This window comes from Netta rufina (assembly GCF_964035555.1).
Source record: "Netta rufina genome assembly, chromosome: 1".
Classification (NCBI taxonomy): Eukaryota; Metazoa; Chordata; class Aves; order Anseriformes; family Anatidae; genus Netta; species Netta rufina.
In genome coordinates this window covers 152,767,353-152,778,444 of record NC_140123.1, presented here as the reverse complement: position 1 = coordinate 152,778,444, position 11,092 = coordinate 152,767,353, and the positions used below count along the sequence as shown (strand labels likewise).

The 11,092-nt window shown below is 46.4% G+C and overlaps 1 protein-coding gene across 1 annotated transcript; it reads right to left on the bottom strand.

The window, feature by feature from the left end:
• Positions 1 to 1,271: 1,271 nt before the first annotated feature.
• Positions 1,272 to 10,695, bottom strand: PICK1 (protein interacting with PRKCA 1). Its single transcript, XM_084292933.1, has 13 exons — positions 10,618 to 10,695; positions 10,291 to 10,379; positions 9,801 to 9,912; positions 9,214 to 9,342; positions 9,023 to 9,089; positions 7,612 to 7,701; positions 7,209 to 7,262; positions 7,048 to 7,110; positions 6,585 to 6,718; positions 5,722 to 5,814; positions 4,924 to 4,974; positions 3,335 to 3,479; positions 1,272 to 3,077 (listed from the first exon to the last, which is right to left on the bottom strand). Exons 2-13 carry the CDS (start codon positions 10,329 to 10,331, stop codon positions 2,827 to 2,829), a joined length of 1,230 nt encoding a protein of 409 aa, XP_084149059.1. The 5' UTR covers positions 10,332 to 10,379; positions 10,618 to 10,695; the 3' UTR covers positions 1,272 to 2,826.
• Between the last annotated feature and the right edge of the window lie 397 nt (positions 10,696 to 11,092).

The window sequence follows — 11,092 nt, the reverse complement described above, 5'->3', positions numbered from 1 at the left end:
CTTACATAAAGGGAATCAAAGGTAAGGCAGAGAGACGGGCTGCGCCCCCAGGGTGCCACGGGTGAGGGTGCCGGGGCACGTGGTAAGGCAGGCGTGACCCCCTCCCCCTGGCTGCAGGGGTGGATTTCTAGATTCAGAGAGGACAACCTCCCCTGGCGTGCTTAAACTGCTCTTAATCTGCTTTGGGCCTGGATCTTTTATAAACACCCCTGGCCAAAGCCTTCTCTTCCGCTTTCCTGACCTGTTTCACCTCAGGGGCCCTGGGGGAACCTATTACTGCGTTGAGGGATCAAGAACTAAGAGGGCTGCTCATGGGACCATCAGATGAGGGCTTTCGTTACGGATGGGGCTGACTGCAAATTGATGGGTAACGGGTGAAGCCCGCAGGACCCGTGAAGCCATTTGGGGACATGATGGAAAGCCTTTCAGTCTAGATACACCCAAGGGCAAAACCATAAATGATGAGCAAACCAAGGCCCAGCTTTTCCTTGCTCACCAATCCCCCCCACAAGAAGCAGCCCCCAGCTTCCCAGAGGTCCACAGCCTGAAAACAACTGCCCTCGTCAGCGCCAGGCAGGTCACTGGAACAACGTCCCCTCTGTTCCCTTGTCACCACTTAACATTTCCCACTGAGCCTTCCCCTCTTAAATCTTTTCACAGAGGGGCATAAAAGCCCGCAGGGTACAAGATCTTGCTACAGATGATGCCGTGAGACAGTCAGCCCTCAGCCTGCCCGCCTGCTCCTCTGTGATGGCAGCACCACGCTTGGGTACTTGTCAGAGCACCTCAGGGAGATGGTTTTAACCCCAAAACCAGACTGCTTCCTGCAGCCCCTGGGTCCGGGGCTGACTCAGGCCCTAATACACCCACTGCTCAAAGCGTGCTGGCTCGTGCTATCGCCACCATGCAAAGGGGCAGGGATTTGAGCATCAGCTTGTGGTGCAACTTGCCTCGTGGAGCTGTGTGGCAAAGCTGGCCCGGCAGCAGCAGGCGGGACCGAAGCTAAGTTACAGAGGATCTGCTAATAAACGGAGGAATGGCCTTGCTGCACCATTTGTAATCCTCCTCTGGAAACTCGTGCCACAGTGACCACTGCATCTTGGCACAAAGACATCCACGGTTATGAGCCAGACAGGCCAGCACACGACAGTCTGTCCCCTTCGCTGTATTTCAAGATTAAAAGCAGTAGAGGATGAGCACATGAATAACTGAAGAAAACCCAGGAAGAACAAGAAACAAAACTGTCACATTTGTCTTTATTACAGTCAACAGTCAGTACACTAGAGTCCATTTAAATCTTTCAGAGCAGCTTGACCATGGATGACTTTCTTCCAGGCACCCACAGAGATGACGAGGCCCCAAATATAAATCAAACATTAAAACAAAACTAACAACCATAAATTAATGCCCTTAAATAACTTCTCTCACTACCACTAGAATGTAACGACAGAAGTCAAACCCTTGACCTCTGAGAAGTACACCACTGCTGGCGGCTGCGCTGCCTGCAAGAGGAGAAAGTGCCATCTGGATTTGGGATCGACCCACAAGGAGAGAGGGAGGAGAAAAGGAAGCTTTTCCTTTTCCCTCCTTCCCTTGTGCAGGATAATTGGACATTACCTACTGTTTCTGGCTGGCCCGAAGGCAGCACAAAACAGTTGTGCAGAGAGGAGAGCAGCAGGTTGGATGCAAGTCACACTCTGCACTAAAAATCACAGCGTCTCTGCCTACAGGCCCTGTCTTCCTCTCTCCACGAGGCTTCCTGCCTCTCCTCGCTAGTGTAAGGACAGAACACCACCTTTGCAGTGGGGGTTCCTTGCGGCACCCGCACAAAAAGAGTGTGCAGGACTCGCTGCACATCTTCAAGAAGCACATTTGGTTACCATCCGTTACAAGGAGCTGTAAGAGAAGGATAGGTGGGAAATGCATGCAGCTTTGCTCTTACTCGCAGGAATCCATCTGCCTCAGACAACCACGTTCACATCTCTGCTGACTGGGAGAGCTTCTTCCTGAGCCGGGTCCCTCCTTTCCACGGGGGAGGGCAGAGCCATATCCTGGAGGATTCTAGCCCTGGGGTGGAGCTAAGGGACACCAAGAGGATGGGAACTAGGGAAAAGACTTGTAGACTCTTGCAGCTGAGTTGTGGCAGCCCAACGTGCCCGGCAGCTACTGCCTCTGCTACGTGAGCTTCCCAGCCCCTTGGATGGGGGCGTGATCAGAACACCTGTACCACTATCCCTTTTGACTTACCCTATTTCTTAAAAACAATGGTGCAGAGAAGCTAAGAGTGACCATCCTCCAAAAATCTGCCCTAGAGCCCAAGGGATGGGCTCCAGGAAGAAAGAGAGGAAGCTTAAAAGGAGGCCAAAGCTTGAAGTTTGAAACCAGCACCCAGTGGGGTGAACAAAACAATGCTGGTGCCAACGCTTTCCCATAGCACAAGGGGAGGGCAGGAGGGGGCGGCTCTTCCATTTGTAGCCACCTCCAGATGTTCAGCTGCCTTCCCCTTGGCAGAGAGTGGATCCTGCACGCTCAGCAGTGTGCACAGTCACGTGGAGACATGGGAGATTTTCCCTCCCCACAACTCAGTATCCAAGTTGGGCAACAGAAGGCTGTGGGGGGGGAAAGGAATATCCAGGCAAACAAGCAAGAGAAGAGAGAGGAAGGCAGAGGTTGGTCCCAATCCAACCAGCTACTCCCACCCAGGGCAGAGGAGGAATCCCAGGCTGGACACACACAGAAAACCACGGAGGATGAATCGCCATGTGAAATACACGTTTTTATATCAGTCTGCAAAGTCTTTCTTTTCCTCTGGCCGTACCAGCACGCTCATGCGTCATCAATGAGCTTTTCGCCGTTCGCGTCCTCCTTCCCGCTCTTCTCTCTGTCACTTCCTCCTCCTTCCTCTTCTTCTTCTGCCCCGTCTGTGTACGTGTCCTTCTGCCCATAGCTGAGAGTAGTGCGGGCGAGGTCCACCTCGATGGGGAAGACGTCCGCGTCTCGGAGCACGGCGTAGCAGTCGTCGTAGTACTTGGACATCGTCGAGACGAACCGCTGCAGCTGGAACACGATGTCCTGAACTGCAGCGGAGACACGTCGACAAGAAATCAGGTGAAAACTCCTTCCCGAGCAAAGCGTGGAGGCTGTGATCAAGCCTCCCTCCCCAGCAGGAGTTACAGACTCCCCTTTATTAGTCCCACGCGGTGCAGATGTCTCAGATATAACCACAGGAAGATTCTCTAGCAAAGGCTGTTGAGCTAAGATGAAGGAGGAGCACAAAGCCCGAAGCTGTGTCTGCCTGACCCCTTCAGGTGCTGGGCACAGCAGCCGTACTCACCATGTTTCTGGTCCAGGAGCTCTATTTTCTCCAGCACGTCCTTCCTCATCTTGGCAAAACGCGTGCGAGCCTCCTGGCGGCAGCGTAGGATAAGGCGGTATTCGTAGTTCCCAGTGCTGACTCGGTAGAGGGGCTCACCCAGGGCCTGCCAAAACACGGCGCCGTTTTAGAGACTCCCACAACGCTGCACACTGATGTGGACTCGCAATAACCTTGGGTTATTACAGCCCTGCAGTCAGGAAGCATGAAACAATAGGAACATTTGCCACAGCAGCAAACTGGCAGTTAGTGTGGCCATGTAAAAGCCAAATGCATGCCAGCCACTCTGAAGAAAAGTGCAACCACAGAGCAAAGAAAACAGGACAGGTACCTTCCAAGTCAACGTGGAGAAATGGAAAGGCTTCTTAACTGAACTAAGACAAGCACCATAAAAAAAAAAAAAAGCCTAGCGTCTGAGGAATATATTAATTTATACAAATCATACAATAACTCTGCTCTTCTTGCAAACTTCACCCTGTATTGATTGCATAATGTAGTGTATGTCTACAGGGAACCCCGTGCTATTTATAACCATCCAGACACAAGACCAGATACCATTAGGGATAGAGCTATAAATTGTCCCACAAAAGAGTTTTGAGGAAAAGGGGTTAGTCTGTCAGCTAAATAGCACTCTTCTCTTGCACTTGCAACCAAAACATAAAATTCCACATTACTATGGCTTCATAACACACATTATATATGCCAAAACCCAGAGATATTACTCTGCTGGCAAAGACTTCTTTCCTTCCTCTTTCTTTCTCATTTAACACCAAAAATGTAATTAAACGTTGACTTAGGAAAGCTTTTTTCATTCCTGGCATTGTGATCTAGGAATTAAAAATAAATAAATAAATAAAATCCTTTCTCTAAGATCAATAACTAGGATAAAATAGATCTTGCTTTTATGCAGGGAACCTTGGTATGTAGGGGACACCTTTAACTGTCTTAAACAGAGCTGTTAAGGATTACAAATGTCAAACTTTAAAACAGGCAGCAAACATACTGAAGAATATCATCAGGTTTTTGGAAGTCTTCTGATTTTAAATTACTTATTTTTTAGGAAAAAAAACATTGTTAGGAGGGATCCTTTAATCCATTTTCTTCAGCTACGTATGCAGCTTTTGCATGCATTTTGCTGCGGAGAAGCTAAACCTCCATTTCTCAGAAGCAAGTCCAGAATTAACGATAAGCTGTACAGTAGACACGAATGTAATCTGTGAAGATAACGCCTTAATCCTCCTTACACAAGCCAATATTACTTAAACACTGAGGCAGGCAACCACTAAGCAAACAAGTTGCAGAGGAGACGACTGATTGCTCTAGTATTCCACAGCACCAGTGATTCATGAGTTACTGGCAGTGTTTTCTAGGAAGTGTTTAAGGGTCTCCAGTTTCTCGTACGTTAAGAACAAATACATGGTGTTCTTAGGACGTGTTCCCTAGTTTGGATCTGCAGACACAGGAGTGCTTTTGCAATTGCAAGGCAGTGTGCACACAGAGGCTACAGAAACAGAGGATGTGATTCTCAGTGCCACCATACTGGTACTCACAATGCAGCTGTATTCTTCATCATCCATCTCTTTGACTTTCAGGCAGTAAGACTTCACAGGATTAAAAACAAAACAAAACACAAAACAAGAAGGCAATATTAAAGATCAAAAGCTATTTCCACGTTCACTCACAGACACAGGGTCATAGCATTTCAAACCTTCCTTCGATGATGTAGGGTGTAAGTAAGAAGGAAAAAAAAAAAAAAAAGATGAGTTGTGGGAAGGATTGGTGTGGGAAGAGCTGACATATTTATTTGCCCTAGAGTTGCAGTTTCAATTATTTCCCTTAACAGGTAAAAACAAAAAGATTTCTACAGTTACAGAAGAGATGCACTTAACAACTCTACCTTATTTTTTTGTATGTAGAAGGGAAGGGATTAGTTGAATGGAGGAGGAAAAACATGATTTGACTGTTATTCAATTTGGCTCAAGAAAAACGATTCCAAACTACCTACAAAATATGGACTCTGAGATTGGAGAGCTATTGAGGGGAGTTCAAGAGTGTAAGTTCCATCAGAATTCTTTACAAAAAAGTAAGGAAATTAATTTGGTTGGGTAGAAAGTAAGTGATCTTGATTCTGGGAGATCCTTCTTTCTGGTGAGAACTATGAAGTCAAAAGAAGGTGTCTGAATTTAAGTAATCTGGCTGTGGACAAAGAATTTTGGGAAGAATAACAACCAAGTTTTTGCATTAACAGTGGGTGAACGCACACGTGATTGTATAGGCTGTATGTGATCCTCAGGCTATGATTCTATAAAACTTCATTTCAACCAGCGTTAAAAATAAGAGCAGCTCACCAAATATTCAAACTTGACATCCAGGTATTTTTTGATAGTCAGCCTTGTGTCAGGAATGGCTTTATTCAAATACGTGTTCAAGTCAGTCAGCATCTGCAAGGGAAACATCGTGTCACTGAATGTAAGGTCAAAACGCAGGAGTATAATTCCTGAAGTCCAACCTTCTAACCAGCACAGGTCACAAGACTGCCTCGAGTTAACTCTTCTTTGAATTGGAGCACATTTGAAAAAAATAAATTGATCCTGATTCAGAATTGCCGTTGTTAGAGCATCCATTAGTCACTGGCAAGTAGCTCCAGCGTTACGAAACGCGTGTCTGGCTTCATCTTCTTTCAACTCATCCTGTTTCACTATCAATTAATCCTGGAAATTGCTCTCCCCCATCCAAAGGGGCACTACCCAACACTGTCCATCCAACACGGCACTTAAAGTGCGCTCAAATCAACATTTAATATTCTCTTTCCTAAACTAAATGAATGGATCTCCTGGAGACTCACCCAAATGTATCAGCTGAAATCACGAAATCGTTACTGGATTGCTTATCTAAACTCTGAAATTTAGTGACATCTTTTAATTACGGGTACTAATAGCAGGGAAAGGACTCTAGGGACTACACTGATCGAACTACGCTCCCATTCACAATAGAAAAAGGTGAGGAATATATTCACGTGCAAAAGCCAAATGGACAAAACCGATTCCCTGTGTTACCTCTCAGGTTGAGAAGAGATCCCTGAAGGAAAGCAGACAACGACAGTTCTTCCCACAATGAATTACTGTGAAGACCACACCTTCAAAGACAACCTTCTGTCTTTCTAGATTCCCCTCTTCTCCAGACCCTTTACTGCTATGGTTAAGTACTTTACCGGCTTAATTGTTTTCAGAAGATGAATCCCAAACTTCTCAATGTTGCGATGGGCATCAGCGAATTTCACAAAAGCTTCACTGGCAGCAGGTTGCGGCTCCCGTACGCCAATGACAGAGAAAACATCTCCAAATGCTAGACGAGGGTAATAAACGTAAACAAATAGAAGAAAAGGTTGGCCCTGGAGAAAAACCATGCCCTTCCCATAACCTTACACTTAGCCAGGGGACAATGCTACGTATTCCCTAAAGACCAGAGGTTGGCAGGGCATTTCTTCAATGTCTTATGTGAAATATAGAGCCCATGTTAGCCCCGTGACTGCTCACACCAGGAGCACAGCCCTTCCCACCTCATTTGTGCAACACTCAAGTTTTCTTTGGGTAAGGGAATCACACCTCCAAGCACTGACTGAAAATCCTGAAACTGGAGGTTAAAGCTTTCTGCTCCCTTTGCTCACTTGTTACCTCTGTGCGTCTGGGATAGCTCGAAGAAAGCTCTGAGAAGACTCTTGGTGTGTTCTGTCAAGCCTGTGATGGAAGACAGGATAAAACATTCATTGTTTCACTGAGACATGATGTCAGTATCCATCTTTTCCATATGGTGTGTAATGGAAGACCCAGCTTACCTTTGTACAGCTCTGCAGTCCTCTCCAGCTCCTCCAATCTCTTCACCAATCCATCTAAATGGAAGTAAGAATCAGAATACAGAATTACAACAGTCAAGGCCAGGACGTGGCTTTTAAAATAGCTTTTAAAATAACTGCAAACTAGTCCAACAGTGTGGGGTCATCATCTGTCAGCATTCACTATGTGGGCCCCCACTTTAAATTAATTTACCTTAGTTAACATTTAAATGGCTCTGATGATATAATTTGTATCACCCAGGAAGAGGCAACCACAACAACGAGGTAGAACAGAAGGAACAAATTAGGAAGGAATAATGTGGAGCATGTAAGTAACTACAGAAAATAGGTTAGCACAAGTGGGCAAGTGTGCCCTTAAGAAAATGTCCTTCTGGGCAATACTTACCGTTGCAAAGTATGGCTCGGCTTAACCCCAGGGCATCAGCTGTCCCTGAGCTCATGTTCTCTACCAGTCGGTGCTTCACCTTCTTCAATACTAAAGGCCAAAAGAGAGTGCAAACCAGGGTCAGGGGCATTTCTATGAGCATGAAAAGCACACTAGCACACTTCACCGATTTATCAGGCTCTGAAAAAGCTGGCCAGCCTCAACTTAACTCATTACTGAGGCAGTGAGCAGAAGAAGAATGCCATAGAAACTAAATGGTCAATCCAGCTGTGCATAGCACATCTTTTATCTTGCCCAAGTGTTCTGCTCTCACATCCTATGTAATTAAATCAATAGAGCTCCAGTGCTTCAGTTGGAAGACTACTCCAATAAATCACTTCGTATCTGGAACTAAACTTTGCTTATGCTACCTGCAGTATTACTTCACCTGAAGTCAGGATACCAGGCTGAAAGTGAGAGAAATGGGATTTAATGCTCAAATTATCCCTTTGCTTACTTAGATGCTTTAGATCTTACTTAAACCTTTTGGTCACCCCCTGATGGAATTAATTTCTGTCTGTGGTGGTCATACCCTGCAAATTACTCGAGACAATTATGCCCTCTTTAGAACCAGATGACTCAGCTACATTAGTTTAGAGGCAAACATGCAGGGGTGCCAAGCTCCTGCAGCTCCTAAAAAAGTCAGCTGAAGCCACAGTGTTCAACATCTCTGGAAAATATTCCATATTCTCACTGCACTTCTGTTTTCCCAGAAATCCATCCCAGTCCTCAGCATTTCCCCGAATCCCTGTCAAATAATTGGTACCTTAAATTAATCCCCATTAAAAGAAATTAAAGCAAAAATAATACATCGATCTTTTAGGGAAGCGAGAAAGGTAAGCCATATAAAGGAGACCGTTGCATAGGCATAGTCCAAAATACATACTTTGTTTTAGAAATAAAGCCTCCTCTTTCTCCTATAAAACGTATGGCTGTACAATACTCAGTGTAGATAGATATTTTGTCACTGTAAAACGAGCTGAGGAACTGCAACCAGTGTTTCACAACACACATTTCTGCGTATACATTTGGAAAAAATCACAGCAGGTCAGCAAAATTTACATGTATTAAAAATAAATAGATTAAATGACTATGTAATTGAGTTTCATCATCCATGCTAAATACGACGCAGAAAAGCAAGCCAGCTGCAGCAACAGTGAAGCCCCAATTTAATTATCAAGACTATTTCAAGAAGGCAGGGAAGGATTTTTTTTTTAAACCTCTAATTATCTTTGACAGTTTCCATTTGAAAACGACTGAATTAACAGTAAGAATGGAAACAGAATTTTACTCCAGTTTTAGCTAGGAGCAGTCTTTCACTCCTCCATGTCACTTTAAACTCTCTAGGGAGAAAGACGCCAGCAAGTCTTACCGATATCCAAAGACTTCCCCTGCTTTGGGTCGGCCTGAAGTTTGTTGTAGTGAATCGTCACTTCTCCCTGCAGGCAGAACAAATTCCAAACTGCTGCGCTGGAGGCAAGCAGCAGCAGCTTTCCTTCAGCAGTGAACAATAAACCGTCAACTGTGACCCAGAAGCTCCAGTGGCCCCCTCCTACCTCTCACCTTTACCATCTGTATCATCTTGGCCACCTCCACCTTGGTCTTCCCTTTGACAGACTTGCCGTTCACTCCCGTGATTTCATCGCCCGCGGCTACGGTTCCATCTAAGGCTGCCGGAGTGTTATCGAATACCTAGCGGAGAGGAAAAGGAACACAGTCTGGAATGAGAAGGATTAGAAAGGAAAATGCAAGGCTGAAGGACAAAAACCTGACAATTATGTTCCTCCTATTTAACTCATTTTATTTCGTAATGCTCATGGTGAAGCCTCGCTTTTTCTCGTCTGATTCTGAGGTGGTATGGCTGCCTTGTTCTCTCAGGAACTTCTTGTCTACAGGCATAGGATTTGTTGATGCTAAGTGTCAACGCTATTCCCCTGCAATTCCAGCATGCTCTCCAAGGAGGAGAATAATCTCAATTTAATTCTTCCACACCTCTGAAGTACTAGGGCAAGGAAATCTCATTTACTGCAAAGTGAGAAAATCCCTCTCACTTTGAGAAAAACACTTAGCACATGGCTCTCCGTGGTCTCCATCTCTCAGGACAACACTCTTTTAGGAAGACAGGTTATTGTTCCTCCCGAAGTGCCCACCTGGACGATATAGAGACAGGGGCAGTACTGTGCTCCTCCCCCAATGCTGATCCCAATCAGGTTCTGGGCGTCCTTCTTCAGGGTCACTGTCCCAGGTACAGTGGGGATCCCGCTAGAACGAGAAAAAGGGAATGGAAAACCGATTATGGCAGGCAGAGCTGTATCTGCAAAAACGACTGTGGTATCTGAGTCAATGTGAGCTGGAAACATAACGGGAGTTGTACATTTGAATTAATGACATTATCTCTGCCATAAAGTCTATCAGCACAGGCTAATTAGAAAGACCCTCTGGGATATTGTTTTTTGAGACTGTGTGCAAGGAGCAGAGGTAGGAGAGTCAACTCCATCCCTTGCCAGGCGTTGAGGTAACACTACAGTGCTTGATTTGGTCTTTGTGCCGGAGTGAGAGGCAAACGCATGCAACATAAAGGAGACGCGAGACCAGCGCCCCATGCCTGGAGAGGCAGGCGAGGCGCAGCCCAGCACTCACAGCTTGTCCTCCTCGATATCATAGTCCAGGTCCGCGAACATCCTGACGCTCAGGCAGAGCCCGTCCGCCCCACACCACTTCTGGGCACCCTGTGAAGAGAGCACAGCGCGGCCCCGTCACCCCAGCGGGCAGCTTCAGCTCCCTGACACCCCCCAGCAGCCCCCTCCCTTTATTTTTCCCCCAAAAACCCTCTCCCCGCCCGCATTTTCCCCCCAAATCCCCTCATTCCGCCCCATTGGGGCCTAGGCCCACGGGGGTCGCCCCCCCCCCCCATGAAGCGTTGCCATGGCAACCGCGGAGGGCGGGGGGGGGGGTCCCGCCGCTCACCGGAAGTGGCCGTCGCGCGCGCGGCCCCCGCTGCCGCCCGCCGCTGCCCCCGGCGGACACGTCACCGCCGGGCCCGCCCGGAAGCGGCCGGCTCCCCCCCTCCCCGCCCCGCCCCGCCCCTCCGCGCCGTTGCTATGGGGACGGGGAGGCGCGGGGCCGCCGCCATCTTGAGAGTGGCGAGGTGATGGCGGCTCCCGTGGTTCGGGGCGCTAGGGGAATAATGAAATGAAATGGAATGGAGTAAAATATAAAATAAAATAAAATAAAATAAAATAAAATAAAATAAAATAAAATAAAATAAAATAAAATAAAATAAAATAAAATACAAAAAGAAAACACAGAAAAAAAAAAACAAACCAAACCAAACCAATAAAATAAAATAAAAATAAAATATTTTTTTTTGTAAAAAACCAAGCCAAAACAAAAACACACAGAAAAACAACAAAACGAAACAAAACAAAAAAAACCACCAAAA